The 24,653-nt window shown below is 44.4% G+C and overlaps 1 protein-coding gene across 1 annotated transcript in view; it reads right to left on the bottom strand.

Moving 5' to 3' along the window:
• Positions 1-24,653, bottom strand: part of LOC125458092 (ran-binding protein 17-like) — a 1,334,110-nt gene that overhangs the window by 606,263 nt on the left and 703,194 nt on the right. The window contains exon 14 of the mRNA XM_059650767.1: positions 10,534-10,669. Within this exon, the coding sequence (XP_059506750.1) occupies positions 10,534-10,669 (136 nt within the window). The remainder of the gene's footprint in view (positions 1-10,533; positions 10,670-24,653) is intronic.

The raw sequence follows: 24,653 nt of genomic DNA, 5'->3' as shown, positions 1-24,653 counted from the left end.
CTTCCTCTCACCCATCCCTTCCTCCCACCCCAAGCCGCACCCCCATCCACCTACTAACCTCATCCCACCTCCTTGGCCTGTCCATCTTCCCTGGACTGATCTATCCCCTCCCTACCTCCCCACCTATACTCTCTCCACCTATCTTCTTTACTCTCCATCTTCGGTCCGCCTCCCCCTCTCTCCCTATTTATTCCAGTTCCCTCTCCCCATCCCCCTCTCTGATGAAGGGTCTAGGCCCGAAACGTCAGCTTTTGTGCTCCTGAGATGCTGCTTGGCCTGCTGTGTTCATCCAGCCTCACATTTTATTATCTTGGAATTCTCCAGCATCTGCAGTTCCCATTATCTCTGATAATTATTGTAACCATTTTTGACAGCTAATTTAATGTCTACCCAAAGTTTAGAACTGCAAAACACTGCATCTGCTGAAAATGTATGATTCTCTAATAGGAGGCCCTCAGCAGGTCAGACAGCATCTGTGAACAAACGAATCAGTATATCTTGTTGCAACAAGAGATTTGGACATGTAGACAGCCCAAAGATCAGGAAGCAGAGATTCTTTATTCCACTGTCATCAATTCATTACAAACTGGAAGAAAAATTAAAGTGAAACAAGGAATTATTTACAGTGTATACATGGAACAAAGCCTGTGTGTTAACACTGGTCTGAGAAATACTTTGTTTGTCTGTCCTTCCTTCTCATCAGCCTTCCTTTCACCAAAGACACTCTCCTTTCCAGTGACAGTCAGGTCAACAGCCCTCCCTCAAAACTGTCACCTGCTGGCCAAATACATCGTGCTGTATCTTTATGGTGTAAAAACCATGTTTGCTCAAAACTCATGCATTATGGATTAACCTTTCAATTTGTATGTGAGCCTTCAATACTTCAATTATCTTAACAGAAGTGAACACAGTACTTAAAATATGATCTGTTCAGAGTATGGTATAATCCATGCACAACTTACTCGTATGCGCACTCTACTGACTTTTCTATATAGGCCACCATTATATTTGTTTTTTTGAAAATGCTCCACAGTGATGGCAAATCCTTAACTATTTTGGTAATAGTCATGTTATATTAGTTTATCAACCATTCCTTTGCATAAGCAATATTTCTATTAAATGCCATGTCATGCTTCTATCGACTTACATCTTATTGTAATTCCTGAGCTGACTTCCAATAATGTTACCCCCCTCAGTCTTTTCTAGAATCTGCAAATTTGACTGATTTACATTGAGCTCCTGAATCCAGGCCAGGGATAATGCTAATTGGAAGCACAGGCAGATTGGTTCAGCAATAGAGTTCATGAACTTCTGCAACATTTCAGACTAATTAACTCAATAACTAAGCTCTTTCATTTCTACATTTGCGGCAAGTTTACAATTCGAGCACAAAACTCTTCCTTACCTCATTTTATGGTGCAGTGGGAATCAGAGGAAGGATGAGAGACAATACATTACAAATATTGTCTTTCTTCTGTATTACAGGGATCAGTTTTGCACTCACTTCCTGAAGGTTTTACCATGCTAGAACATATTCTATGGTTGCACACAGTTATCTGTTACCCACTTCAGTCTTCATTAACCACAATATTAATTCCCAGCATCTGAATACTAAGGCAGAAACTTGAGCTATTCAAACTCGACCATGAGAAGAAAAAACAAAATTTAACTTCAGCCTATCTTCAATTAATGGCCACAACTTCATTCTTGGGGTCGGGAGTGGGCACCGTGCCTAATCTTCTCCCTGGTCCCAGAATCAAAGGCAAATCTCCCTTGTTGTACCAGCCGAGATCACATAGCAGGGGTTGGAAAACAAACCTAGAGGTTTCTGGTTTACTTACTTGAAAGGTTACACCAGCCTGTATCTTTCTCAATAAGGTTATCACTGGCAGTTAATTTCAGAGATTATCCTGAAACTGCATGTTTAAGGTTGTTAGCAATAAGCAGCATCCTTGCGATATTGCTCTTTATTAGGTAGTCAGCATGGCAATAAAATTCTACACACTGCTGAGACTCTCTCATTTACAATAATATTGTACTGAGCGTTGAATTTGTTATATCATGCTGCATCACAATCTTCCGATGAGCTTGCTGAGGTACAACATCAAATATGTTCAATTACATTGTTAATATGCCACATATTATGATTAGATAGATGTTACCTTAAAAGGTCATGAATACAGATATTTGTTCATTTACAATATTACTGTAGTCAAATTAGGGCTGTGACATTTCTTTGTGAGCAATGTGAACTATCATTTATATTCATACTAATTGCATCATACTCACTCACATTTTACTTTTGATGATTTTCTCTTCTCTACCAAATTTTCTACCTCTTGTCATTTCTAAGAAACAATCATCTCTCCTATGTTTCAACCAATTGCTCAGTCAGTTTGAGATAGTCTGGAAGATGTAGACAGGCTATTCAACAAATGTAGGCAGTGCAACCGAAACAGAATCCAACATCCACACACAAATAGACTTTCTGGCTGCAATTTTGGATTAGCAAACAGGAACGTCCATCCCAAAGAAACTAGTGACCCATATACTTAAACAACTACGTTAGGTAGGACCAGTAAGGATTGTTGTCACTAATAGTAGCACATTTACTCAAGTCCAGAGAGGAAATCACTCATTCTCTAAGTCACCTACTCTGTAAGAGCTAAAGAACCAGTCCAGGGGATTGAGACTGTTCCCATATTCCATTATTTGTACATTTTAAAATTGTTATGGGCTCTGCTTCTAAAACAGTGTCTAATGAGGCATTCCACAGCAATCAAACCTTGGTACAAAATTTTTCTCTGAATATTTCTCTCCATTTCTTTTTGGTGACAATTAATCTTAAACTTTTGTCCTCTGCTTACCAATTTGCCCGACTAGACAAAAGGTTTTCTTTCCAATCTTATCAAAATGTTTTTATTTTAATTTTGAACATTACTATCTGATTCCTTAATATTTTGCATAACATAAATCAGATTTGTCCTCTTCACCATAGACTCTCATCTGCATTGTGAAACTCCTCGACAGCTGTGAATCTCTTCCATAACTTGTCCATTGTGAGACACCTCCACACATTGTCCAATGTTAAAACCCTCACTGATTTTTTTCATTATTATTTTAAGTTTTATTCTTTTATCAATGTTCCTTTGGAGCAGTGAACTTGGAAAGAGAGCTGAAAATGACTTATAGTCTTTAGGAAACAACTTGTGGTAAAAGGAAAAGAATAGATCAAACAAGATTTTACGTGTTTCTGAGGCCAGGCCTGGAGGTTAATTGCAGATTGATACCTGATGAAAAGAGCTCAAACAAGCACAGCAACCCCAGGAACAGCATTACATTTAAACAAATATCAAAAGCTGGCTATTGAGGAGGTCAGAACCTGCCAACTGTTTCTGGCAAGTCTGGCAGGCTGTCACTTTATCAGGGCAGAACCAGAGCTGAATTCTTGTTTTGAACTTTTCTGGGGAGATCAATTTGGCTGTTAATGATACAGCATGAACATTTGGAACTTCCCTGCTTAACCTCCTTCACCAACTTGTGGAAGCCCAGAGAGTCAAATGCTGAGTTAGAACTATTATATCTGAACCTGAGTGAACTGAAAAGGTGACCCTGATCGATGTTTCCAGAAAAGCAACTGCACATCTATGTGTGAAACAATGCGTCATGAAAACCTTTTAAGTAATCTGGCCAGTTTTTGTTGTTTTGTTTTATTTACCCCTTTATGATGTTTACTTGTCTGTCTTTTGTGTAAGTGGGAGCTGAAAACAAATGTTTTGGGACTAAAGTAGAGATAAGGAGGCCTCACTGATGATGTTGCAAATTAGATTCCCTACAGTGTGGAAACAGACCCTTCGGCTCAACAAGTCCACACCACCCCTTGGAACATCCCACCCAGACCCATCCCCCTAAACACTATGGGCAATTTAGCATGGCCACCTAGCCTGGGCATCTTTGGAAACATCTTTACCTTGCACGGTGACAAAATGTTTGAACAAAAACAAGCCAGCTCCACGAGCAAGTCAACAACCTCAAAACCTTGATAACAAAGTGTGGAGCTGGATGAACACAACAGGCCAAGCAGCATCTCAGGAGCACAAAAGTTGACGGTTTGGGCCTAGACCCTTCATCAGAGAGGGGGATGGGGAGAGGGAACTGGAATAAATAGGGAGAGAGGGAGAGGCAGGCCGAAGATGGAGAGAAAAGAAGATAGGTACAGAGGAGAGTATAGGTGAGGAGGTAGGGAGGGGATAGGTCAGTCCAGGGAAGACGGACAGGTCAAGGAGACAGGATGTGGTGGTAGGTAGGAAATGGAGGTGTGGCTTGAGGTGGGAAGAAGGGATGGGTTAGAGGAAGAACAGGTTAGGGAAGCGGAGACAGGTTGGGCTGGTTTTGGGATGCAGTTGGGGGGAGGGGAGGAGCTGGGCTGGTTTTGGGATGCAGTGGGGGAAGGGGAGACTTTGAAGCTTGTGAAGTCCATGTTGAAATCATTGGGCTGCAGGGTTCCCAAGCAGAATATGAGTTGGTCACATGCTCATGACTCTTCCCACCTCAAGCCGCACCTCCATTTCCTACCTACCACCTCATCCCGTTTCCTTGACCTGTCCGTCTTCCCTGGGCTGACCTATCTCCCCCCCACCTACTCACTTATACTCTCCTCTCTACCTATCTTCTTTTCTCTCCATCTTCGGTCTACCTCCCCCTCTCTCCCTATTTATTCCAGTTCCCTCTCCCCATCCCCTCTCTGATGAAGGGTCTAAGCCCGAAGCGTCAGCTTTTGTGCTCCTGAGATGCTGCTGGGCCTGCTGTGTTCATCCAGCTCCACACTTTATTATCTTGGATTCTCCAGCATCTGCAGTTCCCATTATCACTGATACAATTTCAACCTCAAAACCTTTCCCGATTTATCTTATTCCACTGGAGATCCCTCAGGGCCAACCACTCTGAAGTGGCTCCAATAATAAAATTTTCAATGTGAAGGAGAGGGTTACTGCCCATTAATTTTTTTTAAAGCTGTCAATTGTACAAATACACACTATTTCAACAATTTGAGACACATTAAGATGGGAAAACTAGGATGCTGAACCAAGTCATGCTGGCTCATTTATGACAGCTCCCTGATTTATTCACAAAGTTGATTTTGAGAACTACTGCCCTCCACTGAATTTTATTTTGTCAAGCAATGGTCCATACAACCTGTAATCCAAATCACTCAAAAGGTATTTGAAGGATTTGCATACACAAAAGGTAACTGGACTTTTGAGGTTGGTTAACTCACTGAGCTGGTTTGTTGTTCTGCAGATGTTTGGTTACTGTGCTTGGTAACATCCTCAGTGCAGCCTCTGATGAAGTATCGGTGTGTTTTCCCGCCTGGCTTTTAAACTCTGGGGTCCGTTGCAATGGATTGCCTCATTTCCGGGTTTCCTCCATAGTAGAATGTTTATGGAGTCGAGTTCAATGTGTTTATTTATAGCCTGCTTCGTGGACTTTAAACCTTTGAATTGGATGCTTCCATAAATTGGCCAGAAAGCAAGTAACAATCTGCAATTTCAAGTTTCCACTAATCATGTATTAGGCAGTCCCTGCATTGCAGATAGAAATAATTGTACTTGTTCACTGGACGTTCCTTGAAATGATGCACAGATTTTTAAACAAAAAATGCAAATTATTTCTCATCTCTAATTTAGTTCCGAAGGACAGTGATTATAGAACAATACAGACTACGGGAGGTCTTGTGACTTACTTCTGTTGAATGGATCAATCAATATGGGGAAGTTACGACAATCAACTTCAGTACTTTGGAGCAGAAAAGGGTTAGAAAGGTGGGAGGGCAGCAGCCAAAGGCTTCATGCTTCATCACAACCCAAAAAGCATGAGTATGCTCTTTAACCAAGGACTGGCATTCTTTTCTTTGACTGAACAACATTCCCAAACTCCCTGCTATGAGACAACAAGGTGTAGAGCTGGATGAACACACCAGGACAAGCAACATCAGAGGAGCAGGAAAGCTTATGTTTTGGGTCTGGACCCTTCTTCAGAAATGGGGGAGGGGAAGGGGGTTCTAAAATAAATAAAGAGTGGGGGGGGGAGGCAGATGGAAGATGAATAAAGGAGCAGTTTGGTGGAGAGAAGACAGACAGGTCAAAGAGGTGGGTTTGGAGCCAGTAAAGGTGAGTGTAGGTGGGAGTTAGGGTGGGGGTAGGTCAGTTCAGTGAAGACGGACAGGTCAAGGAGGATGGTAGGTAGGAGGTGGGGGTGGGGCTCGAGGTGGGAGGAGTGGATAGGTGGGAGAAAGGGGAGACAGGTTAGGAGGCAAGGACGAGCTGGGCTAGTTTTAGGATGTGGTCGGGGGAGGGGAGATTTTGAAGCTTGTGAAGTCCACGTTGATATCATTGGGCTTCAGGGTTCCCAAGCGAATTATGAGGTGCTGTTGCTGCAACCTTTGGGCGGCATCGTTGTGGCAGTGGAGGAGGCCCAGGATGGACATGTCGTTTGAGGAATGGGAGGGGCAGTTGAAGTGGTTTGCGACTGGAATGATGCATTTTTCAAACAGGAAATACCTAAGCAAACTTCCACATTGTTAGATACGAAAGCGTGGGGCTGGATAAACACAGCAGGCCAAGCAGTATCTTAGGAGCACAAAAGCTGGTGTTTTGGGCTAAGGCTCTTCATTAGAAAAGGGAGATGGGGAGAGGATTCTGAAATAAATAGGGAGAGAGGGGGAGGTGGACTGAAGATGGATAGATGGGAAGATAGGTGGACAGGAGTGTATGGGTGAGGAGGTAGGGAGGGGATAGGTCAGTCCGGGGAGGACGGACAGGTCAAGGGGGCGGGGTGAGGTTAGTAGGTAGGAAATTGAGGAGGGGATAGGTGAGAGGAAGAACAGGTTAGGCGGAGGGGGGGGGAAACGAGCTGGACTGGTTTTGGGATGCAATGGCAGGGGGGGGGGGGAGGAGATTTTGAAGCTGGTGAAATCCACATTGATACCATTAGGCTGCAGGGTTCCCAAGCGGAATATGAGTTGCTGTTCCTGCAACCTACGAGTGGCATCATTATGGCACTGCAGGAGGCCCAGGATGGACATGTCGTCTAAGGAATGGGAGGGGAAGTTGAAATGGTACGCGACTGGTAGTTGCAGTTGTTTAATGTGGGCCAAGCGTAGGTGTTCTGCAAAGTGGTCCCCAAGCCTCCGCTTGGTTTCCCCAATGTAGAGGCAGCCACGCTGGGTACAGCGGATGCAGTATACCACATTGGCGGATGTGCAGGTGAACATCTGCTTGATGTGGAAAGTCATCTTGGGGCCTGGGATGGGGTTGAGGGAGGAAGGGTGGGGGCAGGTGTAGCACCTCCTGCAGTTGCAGGGGAGAGTGCCGGATGTGGTGGGGTTGGAGGCCCAAAACTCTCAGATGTACTAGGTATAGAAGTGGTTAACTTAGCTTTCTGAATTACAGCTTAGCCTGATACCCTGCATTTCAACAAGTTGCAGATCAAACTGCATCACAATTTACTTTATAGCTTGTGAAAACATTCTACAAATAGGACCTGCAAGTTTTAGGTGTCATCCTTACTTTGCCCTTAATTTCCTGGAGGGAAACAATTAATGGATTAATGTAGACTTCCTTCAGAACTGTGATGAGATCTGTCTGGAAGACAGTGTGAATCTTGCCCGTTGAAGGCATTAAGTTGTGTTGACAATGAGCTATCGAAGAGCCAAAAAAAACCTATGATAGTGTGACTAATACATCAGAAATTATTACACTCTCTTCTCTGGTACAGATCCTTGTCATCACCAAAGTAAATATCCACAGTGAACCTTAGTCCAGGTGTTTAATTATGAGTGAAGACTTCAGAGATGACAATGAGGAGTTGAATGAGAGAAAATGCTCGCTTCCCCTTTTGTAAACAACTTAGCCACTGATTAAAAGGGTAACTAATTTCTATTCCCAAATTGATAATATTCAGGCTTGCATTATTCAACACATTATCTTCTTGGAGTCTAGAACTGAATGTGAACCATTTGGAGGATGCCAGAATCTAATATTTTTTTTGAAGTGGGAGTCAGTATTCCTGATGCCCGTAGCACTCCTGGGCAGGTATGGGAGTGCTGTCAACACCTGCACCCACGCTTACGGTAAGTTCCATATTTAGTGGGGAAATCAACTGGACAGGTTAGGCTTAGCCATTCTTAAAAATGATAAAGACAACTTTCCCAATCTGTAGTTTAGCCACACATGATCAAAATGACAAGGTCATCTTGATGATTGCTTGATGGAGCCTTTACTTGGAAGGAGGCAAAAGCGAGTACAGAATTCAGGAAGATGGACAGTACAGTTCTTGACCAGATTGACAAAAACAGCAAGGAAATGTTAGAGGTCTTGGCAGATTTAAAAGTAGGCAAAACAAAAGAAGACAGATTGCTAAGGGAGACAACGGAGACAGAGGGGCCTTGATCAAAATTTTTTTAATTGTCTCCGGCCGTGGCGGAAGTGCCAGAGGACTGGAGGGGACTAATGTGGCTTCCACTGCACAAGAAGTGTAGTAGAGATACACCAAAGAATTATAGATCAGTGAGTCTCACATCAGTGATAGGGAAACTATTAAAGAAAATAGTGAGCACAAAAAGTACTCTCCATTTGATTAGATCTGGGGTAACTTGGTAAGTTGGATCCAAAATTGGCTCAGTGACAGGAGAATGAGGTGGCAGTAGCAGGCTTTGTATGTAACGAGTCCAGTGTGACCTGGCATAAAATAGGGATCACTGATGTGTCCCTAATTGTTTGCAATAATCTTAAATGATGTGAATGAGAATGTGGGATGGGATGATAAGCAAGTTTGCAGAAGACATATAGATTGGCCAGTTGATTGATAGTGAGGGGGAAGTTGTTAGGTTATAGGAGGATAAAGAAGGATATATAAGTAGTAAGATGGGTAGATCATTGGCAGATGTAACTCAACCCTGATAAATCTGAGGTCATGTCCTTTGGAAGAAGTAAGATGACAAAGGAATAGTCAGTGAATGGCAAGACACTAGGAAGCTCAGAAATTCGAGTATTTTGTCTGGCATTGTGCATTTTGTCTACGAACAAAGGATGGATAAGCTCAAGTTAATTTTTTTTACAGCACAGAAGAGGGAGCAGGGATCTGACAGAAGTGTATAAGATTAAGAGGGCTGTGACCAAGGTGAATAGAAATCAGCTTTTACCCTTAGCTGAAGGGTCAATAATACAGGAATAAAGTTTTAAAGTGAAAAGCACACGATTTTGAGAGGCTTTGAGGAAAAAGCTTCTCATCCACAGGGTGGTGGGAATCAGGAATACACTGCATGGGACGGTAGTTAAGCCAGGGAAACCTCACAACCTTTAAAAAGTATACGAATGAGCACTTTAAGTATCATAACATTCAAGGCTATGGCCTAGTGTAGAAAAATGGCATTTGTGTAGGTAGTACTGTATTTTTTGGCAGCACTGATTTGATGGGTCACATGGTTTCGTCTGTACTTTATGATTCAATTTAGGGTGGCATGATGGCTCAGTGGTTAGCACTGCTGCCTCACAACGCCAGGGACCCGGGCTCAATTCCATCCTCAGATGACTGTCTATGTGGAGTCTGCACATTCTCCCATTGTCTGCATGGGTTTCCTCCTAGTGCTCCAGTTTCTTCCCACAGACCAAAGATGTGCAGGGTAGGTGGATTAGCGATGCCAAATTGCCCCTTAGCGTCCAGAAATGTTCAGTTTGGTTGGATTAGTCATGGGAAAAAAACGTAGGGTTACATGGCCAGCGAATCTAGGTGGGATGCTCGTCGCAGAGTCGACGTGGACTTGTTGGGCCGAATAGCCTATTAGCACACTGTTGGGATTCTGTGACTGAATATTCTGGGAGAATACAATTTGCCTCAAAGCACCTGGGCTAGGGCAGAAGGTGGATTAGCAAGGATGGAAAGTGGACATTGGTTGACGGGAAGATTTGAAAAAAAAAGAAAATCACAGCTAAAGCAATCCTAGACCAAACAAGTAGCTCCCGCTGGTAGAGCAGTCATGTGGACATTGAGTGAGAACTGTGAAAGACCCACCTGTCGAAACCTCCAGCCTGGGCTTATACATGAATAACAACCACGTGAGAGAGATCAGATAGCCAACAGCCTCCACGGAACAATTCCTATAAAAGACTCAGTTGGGTAAGGAGGAGTGTCAAATTCTGGGAGGAAGTTGGCAAGAGGATTAACAACTTAAAAGAATTACATAGAAATTATAGCATAAAACAAGGCATTCTGTCCAATTGGTCGACGTTAGTATTTATGCTGTACGAGTCAACTCCCAGCTCACTTCATCTGAGCCTATCAATCTGTACCTCTATTCCTGAGCCTCCTGACTGTCAAGTTGAAGCACAGGTGAACCATTGCCAGGTCTCTTTAATATTTAAAGCAATCCTCAATCACCTGAAGTAGAAGTAACTGATTATATTTTATATCAACCACATGATATTCTCTGTATTCTTTAAAGAGTTCCAACTGAGCCAGAAGTCAAAGGCCTACCTTTGAGGATCTGTGAAGCTGGTCACCGATGTATGTTTTCCGAAACTGATCAAAGAAACTGAGCAAAGCAAGCTCAACTTTTTCATTTCCTGACTGTGGCAGCCTGGAGTCGACCAAATTCACCAACTGAAAGACACTAAAAAAAAATTCATTAAAATTTAACTATCAATGAATAGTCATGGCTCAGTAGGAGCCATCTAGTACCAGAATCCGAACATCCTGAGATCATGAACCATTTTAGGGACTTGACAATAATTCTAAACTGTGGCAGTTCTGTACTACCACAGGTAGTGCTTTTCAGATGAGATCTTGAAACACAGCCCTGTCTGCTTTCTCAGGTGGGTGTAAAGGTCTCACGGTACTTTTAGAAAAGCAGGAGATCTCCCCCGTATCCTGGCCATGGCTAATGTCAATATACCTTGAAACGCCTAGTAACTGAAGAGTGCCATTATGTGAGGGCTTTTGAGATCTCAATTTCCTACAATGTGAAGATGGGGAGGACAAAGGGAGTGACAGGGATGAGAAGGGGAATGGAACGATGGAGGTGTGAAAGTGGAGCATGTGAAAGTGGGCAGGGAGGTGTGAAGGAGGAGGCTGTGATGGAAATGGGGTAGGAGAAGGATGAGGTAGAAACATCAACACAGAACAAGAAAAAAGAACAATACATCAAAGGAGCGGGTCCTTCGGGCCTCCAAAGCTGTAGCGACACATTTTGCCCTTCCATTTTAAAACTGTCTTCACTTACAGGATCCGTATCCCTTTGTTCCCTACCTAGTTATGTATTCACCCAGATGTTTCACCAATGCTACTATTCTGGCTGTTTGCACCACCTCCTCTCACAGCGCATTCCTGGCATTCACCAGCTTTTCCATGAAAAACTTGCCTTTGACTTCTCTTTCAAACTTGCCATCTCCCTCCTCCCCCACCTACATCTTGAACCTGTGTCCCCTAGTAATTGACCACTCCACCCTGGGAAAAAGCCTCAAATTTTCCACTCTATCCAAGCCGTTCACAATCTTATAAACTTCTTTCAGGTCGCCCCTCCACAAACTGCATTCCAGCGAAAACAAGCCCAACCTATCCCACCTTCCTTCATACCTAAGATTCCCTATACCAGGCAACATTCTGGTAAACCTCTTCTGTACCCTCTCCAAAGCATCCACATCCTTCTGGTAATGTGGTGACCAGAACTGTATGCAATATTCCAAGTGTAGCCTCACTAAAGTTCTATAAATCTGGAGTATAACTTGCCTATCCTTACACTCAATGCCAATTCCAATGAAAGCAAGCATGCCACAGGCCTTTTTTACTACCTCATTTACCTGCACTGCCACCTTCAGTAATCTGTGGAGCTGCACACCCAGATCCCTCTGCAGATCAATACTCCTAAGGGTTCTGCCATTCACTGCATAATTTCTACTTGTAATTGACCTTCCAAAATGCATCACTCACATTTGTCCGGATGAAACGTCATCTGGCGTTTTTTTCTGTTCATGCCTTCAATTGATCTATATTATGCTGTATCAAAAGAGGGGGAAACTGTGAATGAGGGGGTTTGGGGGAGATTGAGGTAAGTGGTGCGGGATGGGTGAAGGCACGAGGGTGTTGGCACTGCCCGATCCTACAGCAGTAATTAGGCCTCTCTTTTGGATTCAGAACCCTTGCTTCAGAAGTGGTTGAAGGATGTCTCTTGTTTCTTCTTACCACTGCAGAAAGCAATCTCTGTCCACCATTCAGGGGCCTTGAAATGACGTGCAGTACTGAAATACAGGCTTTATCTAAAAGCCAACAGCTGATGATATCATATTGCTGCTCATGGGATCATGCTGTTCACAATTTGATTGCCCCATTTCCTACAAAATTGACCTCAAAAGTAGTTCTTTGGCAAAGTGCTTTGGGACATCTTGAAAATATAGGTCTATAAGGACAAGTTTTTCTTTCTTTAACAATCATTATTGATCCAGTCTTAAGTTTCAAATTTCCAAAGACCCTTGTTTCCTCAATCTTTCAGCGTAGCTTTAAAACTATTGTTCAGAGATTTGTAGTGGCTTACAGTTATGAAAGGCACGATACAAATGCAAGGTTAAATTCCTTAGCGTGTGAGAGCTATGTGGGGATGGCCATATTAACCCGTTCATTGTGATTTTGGTACAGCATTAAATGGTATTAATGATTATCATAAACATCCTGTATCAACCATCATTTACATCCTATTGCATGTATAGAAGCTGATCTGATATAGACTACACACAATGTGATTTTAAACACTCAAGCATTTCGGGAAGGATTGTAGCTGAAAAGCTCTGCTGATCTGAAAGCAAGAATCGGTTAAATGATACTGAAGATTGCCACAATGCTGGAGAGAACTGGCATCGAGGTTCTACAATCTTAAATTGGAAATCCGGGTGCAGGCAGAAAGGAGGACAGACATCCTCTATTTAAGGGACAATGGCGTGAGGAGGGACAACATCCTTCGATTGATAAGCATGACGTGGAGAGGCAAATGACATCATTTGTCCTCAGGGTCCAAAGGAGATGGGATCCCTTCTTTTCTCAGGCTTAAGAGGAAGAGGGGCATCCTCCTCTGTTCTCAGGATTCTCTTCCTCCTCCTCTTCATCCTATGTCCTCAGAATGAAGAGGTAGAGGGACATCCTGTGTCATCAGGGTCAAGAGGAGGAGGAGCATCCTCTATTTTCAGAATGAAGAGGAGGAGCATGCTCCTCTATTCTCAGGATGAAGAGGAGGTGGGACATCCTCCTCTATCATTATCAGTGCATTAACAAATCACTTGATTTTCATGCAGCACCAAAACTTATTAAAATCTCAGTCTTAATATTCAAGACTGAACATTCTCAAGGTGCTGGGATAGTGGATTTGAAGATGGACAACACTTGGAAGAAATTTCCTCTCATCTTCATACTAAATGAGCAGCTACTCTTCAATGCCCCCTGGTTCTAGGCTTTCCATCCAAGCAAAAACTTTGTTGCTGTCAAGCTGGTTGGGTGGTACTTTGTCAAATGCCACTTAGGAGTCTTTGTTCACCACATCAATTGCATTCCACTTAACACCCTCTCTGTTACCTCATAAAAACTCAATCAAATTAGATGGTACATCCACAAACTAAATCAGAAAATTTTCCTGTACACACTTACCAAATTCCTCTCCATCTAGGTCCTAAATACTATGGCAGTCCCAGTCTACATTTGGCAAATTAAAATCCTCTACCATTACAACACTACTTTTGTTACAGATAATTGAGATCTCCTTACATATTTGCTTCTCAACTTGCCACTGACTTGTTGGCAGGAGGTCTATTGTACAATCCCAATCACATAATCATTTATTTCTCAGTTCCACCCAAATAACTTCCCTGGAAATACTCCCTAACTACAGCCATAATGTTATCACTAACCAAAAACACCACTCCCCCTCCTCTCTTGCCCTTCTTCTATCCTTCCAATAGCATCTGTACCCTGGAACATTAAGCTGCTGACTTGTCCATCCCCGAGTCACATTCTGTAATAGATATGATTCCAGCCCCATTTTTGCAACCATGCCCTTTGTTCATCTGCCTTACCTGTCAGAACTCTTGCATTGAAATAAATGTAGTTTAATATATCAGCCTTGACTTGCTCCTCATCTTAACTGTACCAGCCTCAGACTTATCCCTTTTCTTACTATCTCTTCGGGTCGTCCCTTCTCACCTGATTAATGCCTCCCAAGTAGCACTAGTAAATCTCCTTGCAGTATATTAGCTCCCTTCCAAATCATGTGCAACCCATTCTTCTTATACAGGTAACATCTATCCCAGAAGAGATTCCAGTGATCCAAAAACGTGAATCCTTCTCCCCTGCACCAGGTCCTCCGCCACACATACATCTGCTCTGAACTCCTATTCCTACTCTCACTAGCAGGTGGCACCAGGAGTAACCCAGACATTACTACTCCTGAGGATCTATATTTTAACCTCCTGCCTAATATCCTATATTCTCTCATCCTTTTCTCTTTCTATGTCAATGGGACCAATGTGTACGTTGACTTCCTGCTGGTCACTTCCCCCTTTGATAATATTCTGGATCCTCTCCGAGGCATCTGTGACTCTGGCACCAAGGAGACAACACATCATTCTGATGCAACAAGGTGTAGAGCTGGATGAACACACCAGGCCAAGCAGCATCAGAGGAGCAGAAAAGCTGATGTTTCGGGCCTAGACTCTTCTTCAGAAATGGGGGAGGGGAAGGGGGTTCTGAAATAAATAGGGAGAGGGGGAGGCGCATAGAAGATGGATAGAGGAGAAGACAGGTGGAGCAGAGACAGACAGGTCAAAGAGGCGGGGATAGAGCCAATAAAGGTGAATGTACCTGGGGAGTTAGGGAGGGGATAAGTCAGTCCCGGGAGGATGGACAGGTCAAGGGGGCAGGGTCAGGCTAGGAGGTAGGAGATGGGGGTGGGACTTGAGCTGGTAGGAGGGGATAGGTGGAAGGAAGGACAGGTTAGGCAGGCGGGGACAAGCTGGGCTGGCTTTGGGATGCGGTAGGGGGAGGGGAGATTTTGAAGCTTGTGAAGTCCACATTGGGAATACTGCAGCCCAATGGTATCAATCGAAATATGGGGTGCTATTCCTGCAACCTTTGGGTGGCATCATTGTGGCACTGCAGGAGGCCCAGGATGGATACGTCGTCTGAGGAATGGGAAGGGGAGTTGAAATGATTCGCGACTGGGAGGTGCAGTTGTTTAGTGCGAACTGAGCGTAGGTGTTCCACAAAGTGGCCCCAAGCCTCTGCTTGGTTTCCCTGATGTAGAGGAGGCCACAATGGGAACAGCGGATGCAGTATATCACATTAGCAGATGTGAAGGTGAACATCTGCTGGTTGTGGAAAGTCTTCTTGGGGCCAGGTTTGGGGATGAGGGGGGAGGTGTAAGGGCAGGTGTAGCACTTGCTGCAGTTGCGGGGAAAAGTGCTGGGGGTGGTGGGGCTGGAGTGGAGTGTGGAGCCGACAAGAGAGTCATGGAGAGGGTGTCCCTACGGAAGGCACATAAGGGTGGGGAGGGAAAAATGGCTTTAGTGGTGGGGTCGGATTGCAGATGGCAGAAGTGTTGGAGGATGATGTATTGGATCCAGAGGTTAGTGGGGTTGGACGTGAGGATGAGGGGGATTCTGTTTTGGTTGTTATTGCGGAGAGGGGGTGTGAGGGGTGAGTTGTGGTAAATGCGGGAGACACGCTCGAGGGTGTTCTCGGCCACGGCGGTGGGGGGGGGGGGGGGGGGGTGCGGTCGTTGAAACACGAGGCCATCTGAGATGTTCGGGAGTGGAATGCCTCATCCTGGGAGCAGATGCGGTGGAGGCAAAGGAATCAGGAATAGGGGATGCATTGTTGCAGGAAGGTGGGTGGGAGGAGGTGTATTCTCGGTAGCTGTGGGAGTTGGTGGGCTTGAAATGGATAATCGGTTTCCACGTGGTTGCCAGAAATGGAAACAGAGCATTCCCGGAAGGAGAGAGAGGTATCAGAGATGGTCCAGGTGAACTTAAGGATGGGGTGGAAGGTGTTGGTCAAGTGGATGAACTGTTCTAGCTCTTCGTGGGAACATGAGGTGGCGCTGATACAATCAATGTAACGGAGGAAGAGGTGGGGTTTAGGGCCAGTGTAGGTACGGAAGAGGGATTGTTCCACACAACCTACAAAGAGGCATCTCGTGTTGGATGCAGAAACGTCAGATTGTGCCTCTGACTAAACAGTGCTTTATCTCAATTTATCGCTTGAAACTTGATGTACACCTCCTTATAGTACAGCTGGTCTCAGTACCAGAAACCTAGCTGTCAGTGCTATATTCCCCTGGCAGTCAGTCAATCACCCCTTATGCTTTCCAAAACGTGCTGTGGAAGTGCTGGTGCTGGGCTGGCATGGACAAGGTCAGAAATCACAGGACACCAGGTCATAGTCCAATGGGTTCGTTTGAAAGCACAAGCTTTCGGAGTCAACACTTAAAGAAGGAGTAAGACTCTAAAAGCTTGTGTTTTCAAATAAATTTGTTGGGCTGTAACCTGGTGTCGTGTGATTTCTGACATTTTACAAAACAGCATACATGTTTGAGATAGGGATAGCCACAGCAGACTCCTGCACAACCTGCCTATCTCTCCTACCTTTCCTTGAGGTAACCTATCTACTGACTGTATCGGCGGATTTCCTACCTTCCTGAATCAGCCATCCATCACACTCCCTAGCTCCGGCAAATTCCTCTTTGTCTTTAAATTGCCTCTCAATCTGAACCACATGATCCAATAGGATTTGCAACCCAACACCATTCCAGCAGACATAACCTTCAGAATTACTGAAATTCTCCCTAATCTCTCACATCTGACAGGGAGAGGACATCACTCTATGAAAAGCATAATCTACAGTGCTTGGAACTATGACATGACAGTGAGTTAGGAGACTTGACCGAAAGAAGGACAGGACTCGCAGCTGAATGTCCCAGGATTTAGATATGACAGAAGGGGATTAAAAGGGGTTAGGAAGTTGCCATACTGATAAAGAGTATCTCTTGGCTGCTCTGAGAGAGGATACACTGGAGGACTCATGTGGCATGGGTAGAAGCCGGGAATGGGAAAGGTGAAACCACAATGCTGGGGTATAGTTCAGGCTTCCCAACAGTCAGCAGGAAATAGATGAGAGAATATAATCGACATATTTTAGGAAGATGTTAAAAACAGCAGAGTTGCTATCATGGGTGATCTTAACTTCCACTATATTGACTGGGACTCACTTTGTGCTAGCAGCTTGGATGGGGCAGAATCTGTAAGGATCATTAAGGAGGACTTCTTGACACGGTATTTAAACACTGAGTTTTAAGATAATCACAGGTAGGGATAACAGCAGTTCTTGAGTGAAGGTGTTCAATTAGGAGAAGGCAAACTACAACAACATTAGGCAGGGGCCAGAGAATTGTGGTTGGAGGCAGCTGTTTAAGGATAAATCTACATTGTACGTGTGGGAGTATTTCAAACAGCAATTGATAAGAGTTCAGGAGTGGCACGTTCCTGCAAGAATAAAGGACAGGAATAAATAGTTAAGTGAACCTTAGACGAAACTGATATTACAACCATGGTCAAAAAGAAAAAGGCAGAATATGTAAGGTCTAGAAGAGTGGGAACTGATGAAGCCTTTGAAATATATAAGGAAAGTAAGAAAAAAATCTAAACATGGAAATAGAAGGGCTAAAAAGGGGTCATGAAAAGTCATTAGCAAACAGGACTAAGGAGAATCCCAAGGCGTTTTATAAATATATACAATAAGAGGGTGAGGCCAGGGAAAGGGTTGGCCCATTCAAGGGCAAAGGAAGAAATCTGTGTATGGAGGCAGAACGAAGTAGATGATATTCACCAAACAGACATATCATACGAATGAGACTCCGGGAATTCTTCCAAGATGTCACCAGCCAGTCCAATCAGACAATCAATGAACTGGAGCAGTTGACAGAGAAATGCATGGTGGAGTGGCCATAGATGGAGTCGAATTGGAACCCCCAGAGACAGCTGTTGCCCTGAGCTTGACATCTACGCTCAAACTGTTGGGAAATGTGTAAATGCCAGTATCATCAGCTGCACTCAAAAGGTAGCAAAAAATGTCACCCAGGAACGATGCAACACCATCCATGCTCTCAAGACCAACTGCAACATTATCATTAAACCAGCTGAAAAAGGAGAAGCCATTGTCATACAGACTATGCAAGGAAATACACCAACAACTTAACAGCCAGGAACGCTATAGACAACTACCTGCCAAGTTGACCTAAGAACACACCAGTGAACTCAAACAGGCTGCTTAAGACTTTTGATCCACTCCTTCGCACTCTCATTCTGCACACTTCTTACATAGGCGACTTCTACCGCCTTCCAAAGATAAACGAAGCCCAACACACCTGGACGTCCCATCATATCAGGTAATGTGTGAGAACCTCTCTGGCTATGTCAAGGGCATCTTGAAACCCATTGTACAGGGAACCCCCAGCTTAGTTGTGACACAACAGATTTCTTACAGAAACTCAGCATTCACAGATCAATTGAACCAGGTACATTCCTCATCACAATGGACGTTTCGGCACCCTATACCAGCATCTCCCACATCGATGGCATTGCTGCAACAGCTTCAGTACTCAATACCAACAACAGCCAATTTCCAGACACCATCCTATAACTCATCCGCGTCATCCTCAATTACAACGTCTTCACCTTCAACAACTATTGCTTCATCCTGATACGTGGAACAGCCATGGGAACCAGATTTGCACCCCACTATGCCATCATTTTCATGCACAAGTTCGAAAGAGACTTCTTTGCTGCACAGGACTCTGACCAACACTATACACCACATACATTGATAATATTTTCTTCCTTTGGAATTATGGCAAGGAATCACTGAAACAACTAAGTAATGATAACAACTTTGATCCCACCATCAGACTTACCATGGACTACTCTTTAAAATCAGTATCATTCTTGGACACACACATCCCCATCAAGGATGGGCACCTCAACACCTCACTCTACCGCATGCCTACAGATAACCTCACAATACTGCACTCGTCTAGCTTTCACCATAAGCTATTAAAACAGCCATCCCCTGCACATACATAGGATCTGTTCAGATGAGGAGGAATGCAATGAACACCTGAATGCACTGAAGGATGCCCTCATAGGAACAGGATATGGTGCCCAATTCGTTGATCGGCACTTCCGATGTGCCACAGCAAAAAAAAACCATACTGACCTCCTCAGCAGGCAGACACAGGATACAATTGATAGGGTATCCTTCATCATCCAATAATTCCTGGGAGTGGAGAAAATATGCCATGTTGTTCACAGTCTTCAACACATCATCAATGACAATGACCATATCGCCAAGATCTTCTGTACGCCTCCACTTCTTGGCTTCAAACTTTAAACAGACCATTTTGCTTTTGGGTCAACATTAACTGCAACAGCACACAACCCTGTCATGGCAACCTCTGCAAGACATGTCAGATCATTGGCATGGATACTACCATTACACGTGGGAACATCACCCACAACATGCACGGCTGACACTAATGTGACTCGGACAAAAGTTGTCTATCTCATACGTTGCAGGTAAGGATGCTCCAAGGCATGGTATATTGGCGAAACCATACAGATGCTACAACAACAGATGAATGAGCACCATGCAACAATCGCCAGACAGGGATGTTCCCTCCCAGTGGTGTAACACTTCATTGGGACATTCAGGTTCAGATCTTCAGGTAAACTTCCTCCAAGCTGGACTTTTGGATACAGAACAATGTACAGTTGCCGAGCAGAGGCTGATAGCCAAGTTCCGTACCCATAAGGTAGGACTCATCCAGGATCTTAGGTTCACGTCACACTACGGGTGACCGCACCATTCTATATGCTCTCATACATGCATATGTACACTCTGTCTCGCTCTCTCTCTTACTCACTCACTGACACCCCACCCCAAAACACACAGACACATAAATCTATGCGGTGAATCTGCATTTGCAGACGCATGCTATTTTGTTCAAAAAGAGCACAATTTGTAGAAAGTCAATTTGACATTTTATAAGTTCCTACTTTGGAAACAAAACCAATCTGACTCCAGGTTGATACACAGCCAGATTCTAAATAAGGCTACACACCTAAAATGCATTGTCTGACCTGGGAAGTCACCTCTGGTATACTGAGGGAACTGATAAAACCTTTACTTCTCTCATAGCAGTGACTTGAAAGAAATTCTGGAATTTGCATATTAAACCTTTCTAACGAAAGATTTGATAGCCATCTTAGGTTTGTTCATCACATTCAAATTAGTTCTATGACGCATTTATCTTTTGCTTATAAATTCTGTGCCCGATGCCACCTCTACTGTTCATGGTCTAAGTAAATGATTTGAAGGAAAACGTGGCTGGTCTGATCAGTACGTTTGCAGATAATACAAAGATTGGTGGAATTGCAGATACTGAGGAGGACGGTCAGAGGATACAGGAAGACATAGATAAACTGGAGACATGGGCAGAAAAATGGCAAATGGAGTTTAATCTGGACAAATGAGGTGATGCATTTTGGAAGGTCAACTACAGGTAGAAATGATAAAGTGAATGGTGAACCCTTATAAGTATTGATATTCAGAGGGATCTGGATGTACATGTCTACAGATCACTGAAGGTGGCAGCACAGATAGATATGGTTATGAAAAAAGGCCTATGACATGCTTGCCTTCATTGGAAGGGTCACTGAGCATAAGAAAAGGCAAGTTATACTGTAGATTTGTAGAGTTTCAGTTAGGCCACACATGGAATATCGCATACAGTTCTGGTCATCACACTACCAGAAATAAATGATTCAGAGATAGTGGGAACTGCTGATGCTGATGAATTTGAGATAACAAGGTGTACAGCTAGATGAGCATAGCTGGCCAAGCAGCATCAGAGGAGCAGCAAAGCTGGTATTTTGGGTCTGGATCCATCTTCAGAAATGCGGGGGGGGGGGGGGGGGTTCTGAAATAAATAGAGAAGGGGAGGCGAATGGAAGATGGATAAAGGAGCAGATAGGTGAGCGGAGACAGACAGCTCAAAGAGGTGCGGATGGAGCCAGTAAAGGTCAGTGTAGGTGGGCAATTAGGGTGGGGATAGGTCAGTTCATGGAGGACAGACAGGTCAAGGAGGCGGGATGAAGCTGGTAGGTAGGAGGTGGGGGTGGGGCCTCATCCCACCTCCTTGACCTGCCCATCCTCCCTGAACTGATCTATCCCCACCCTAACTCCTCACCTATGCTCACCTTTACTGGCTCCAACCCCGCCACTTTGATCTGTCTGTCTCCTCGCCACCTATCCGTTCCTTTATCCATCTTGCATCCGCCTTCCCCTTCTCTCAATATTTATTTCAGAATCCCCTTCCCCTCCCTGATTTCTGAAGAGGGGTCCGGAACAGAAAGAAATGGATGCTTTGGAGTGGGTACAGAAAAGATTTACCAGGATGTTGCCTGTTTTAGGGGATTTTAGCTTTGAAGGAAGGTTGGATATACTGGTGATAATGGGAACTGTAGATGCTGGAGAATCCAAGATAACAAAGTATGGAGCTGGATGAACACAGCAGGCCAAGCAGCATCTCAGGAGCACAAAAGCTGACATTTCGGGCCTAGACCCTTCATCAGATATACTGACTTTGTTTTCACTCGAACACAAGAGGTTGAGGCACGGCCTGACAGAAGTTTATAAGATTGTGAATGGCATGGGTTGAGTAGAAAGTATGAGGCTTCTTCCAGGGTGGAGAGGTCAATTACTAGGGGTCACAGGTTCAAGATGCAGGGAGACAAGTTTGAAGGAGATGTACAAGGCAAGTTTTTCCACATAAAGGGTGGTGAGTGCCAGGAGTGTGCTATCAGAGGTGGTAGTGGAAGCAGACACAACAGCAGCACCAGTATATACATGAATAGGAAGGGGATAGAAGATATGGGTCCTGTAAGTGAAGACAGTTTTAGCAAGAAAGGGCAAAATGTGTCAGCACAGGCTTGGAGGGTGGAGTGCCTGTTCCTACGCCTGTAAATAGCACAGTCTTACTGCTCTAAAAACATTGTTCGAGGACAACTTAGTACCTACGGTTTATATGAGAAAATCCAACCTGTTCACTTGTAGATTTACAGAAAATAAGATTTAAATTTATGTTTAATGAGACTTAAAAACAAACATTTAATTGATCCCCAGCTGTAAGTGGCTTGATAATGAAGTCTCTCCAAGCTTAGCTGTGTTTCTTTTTCTTGAAACTAACTTCAATTTTCTGGAGATGCTTAGCTGTGAAAGTTCACTGTTTGGTCAAAGTTCTCTGCCACAGAAAGCGGTTGAGTCCAAAGTATTGAATGTTTTCAAGAAAGAAGTATGGCAAGTTCTCAGGGCTGAAAGGATCATATGTACAGGGAGGTGGGGGAAACATGGTCCTAAGTTAGATGATCTGTTGTGATCATATCCAATACAGGAGCAGACTTAAAGGGCCAAATGTCCTATATGTGTTTCTCCTCTTAATGTTGGCATATTACAATCACAACCTGGCCATGCGCTAGTTGAGGTTTGGCGCCACCATGTGGAAAACTTCATTACTGGGCCTAAACTAAATATTTTGCCAAATGCAAACCTGGTACAAGGTCAGGAAAGTGAGTTATGTGGAACCCTGAAAAATTCAAAAAATGATTTTCTCATTAAGTTAAATTAGAATCTCTTGACCTCCACAATGTACCTTCCTTAAAGTCTGATGCAGCTTTAAGTTGAAAACAAAAACCGAAAGAACTGCATATGCTGTAAATCAGGAACAAAAACAATGTTGCTGGAAAAGCTCAGCAGGTCTGGCAGCATCTGTGAAGGAAAAAAACAGAGTTAACGTTTCGAGTCCAGTGACCAGACCTGAAACAATAACTCTGTTTTTTCCCTTCACAGGGCAAGCAGGAGCCTGTCGGGAAGCCGGTGAGTCACTGTTTTTGAATCGTTAAAAAGCTTACCTCGATTGCTGGTGCCTTCCATTTCTGGTTGCTGCAGCAACAGCGCGAGCGGGAGCTTGGAGCAGGAGCCTGTCGGGAAGCCGGTGAGTCACGGTTTTTGAATCATTAAAAAGCTTACCTCGAGTGCCGGTGCCTTCCATTTCTGGTTGTAACAGCAGCAGGAGCCTGTCGGGAAGCCGGTGAGTCACGGTTTTTGAATCGTTAAAAAGCTTACCTCGTGAATAGGTGGAGATACGCTGAGCAGGAGGCGACACAGGACTGGTGAGTGAGGTAATATATTTGTGCGGTTGCATTACCCGAAACACTGCCCGGGTAGTGTCTCCCACCCATCCTCCTCCTCTAACCAAAAAAAAGGTTCTGTGTGCCTGATTGGTAAAGTAACAAATTTCTTTTTTCTTTTTTTTAAGTCTTTGGGAATTTAGAATAATGGGAACGGAGGTCAGGGCAGTTGAATGTTCCTCCTGCAGAATGTGGGAGGCAAGGGTCACCACTAGTGTCCCTGCTGACTACATTTGCAGGAAGTGCACCCAACTCCAGCTCCTTGAAAACAGCGTCAGGGAGCTGGAGTTGGATGAACTTCGGATCATTCGGGAGGCAGAGGGAGTTATTGAGAGGAGTTACAGCGAGGTAGTCACTCCTCAAGTACAGGAAAAAGGCAGATGGGTTACGGTCAGGGGATGGAAAGGGAACGGGCAGGCAGTGCAGGGATCCCCTGTGGTCATTCCCCTCAACAATAAGTATACCGTTTTGGATACTGTTGGGGGGGACGACTTACCAGGGGGAAGCAGTGGGGCACAGGTCTCTGGCACAGAGTCTGTCCCTGCTGCTCAGAAGGGAAGGGGGAAGAGGAGCAGAGCATTAGTCATTGGGGACTCCATAGTTAGGGGGACAGATAGGAGGTTCTGTGGGGACGAGAGAGACTCACGGTTGGTGTGTTGCCTCCCAGGTGCCAGGGTGCATGATGTCTCTGATCATGTTTTTGGGATCCTTAAGGGGGAGGGGGAGCAGCCCCAAGTCGTGGTCCACATTGGCACCAACGACATAGGTAGGAAGAGAGACGGGGATTTAAGGCAGAAATTCAGGCAGCTAGGATGGAAGCTGAGAACTAGGACGAACAGAGTGGTTGTCTCTGGTTTGTTGCCCGTGCCACGTGCTAGTGAGGCGAGGAATAGGGAGAGAGGAGTTGAATGCGTGGCTACAGGGATGGTGCAGGAGGGAGGGTTTTAGATTCTTGGATAATTGGGGCTCTTTCTGTGGTAGGTGGGACCTCTACAAGCAAGATGGTCTTAACCTGAACCAGAGGGGTACCAATATCCTGGGAGGGAAATTTGCTAAGGCTGTTTGGGTGGGTTTAAACTAATTCAGCAGGGGGATGGGCACCAAAATTGTAGTTCGACTATAGAAAATGTTGAGACTAGGGTGGTCTGAAATAAAGTTTCAGGGAAGTAAGACGGCATCGGCAAGCAAGAAGTTGGATTGAAGTGTGTCTACTTCAATCCGGAATAAGGTGGGTGAACTTGCAGCATGGGTTAGTACCTGGGACTTCGATGTTGTGGCCATTTCGGAGACATGGATAGAGCAGGGACAGGAAAGGTTGTT

This window comes from Stegostoma tigrinum, chromosome 13 (genome assembly GCF_030684315.1).
Source record: "Stegostoma tigrinum isolate sSteTig4 chromosome 13, sSteTig4.hap1, whole genome shotgun sequence".
NCBI lineage: Eukaryota > Metazoa > Chordata > Chondrichthyes > Orectolobiformes > Stegostomatidae > Stegostoma > Stegostoma tigrinum.
This window is presented reverse-complemented; position numbering and strand designations above follow the sequence as displayed.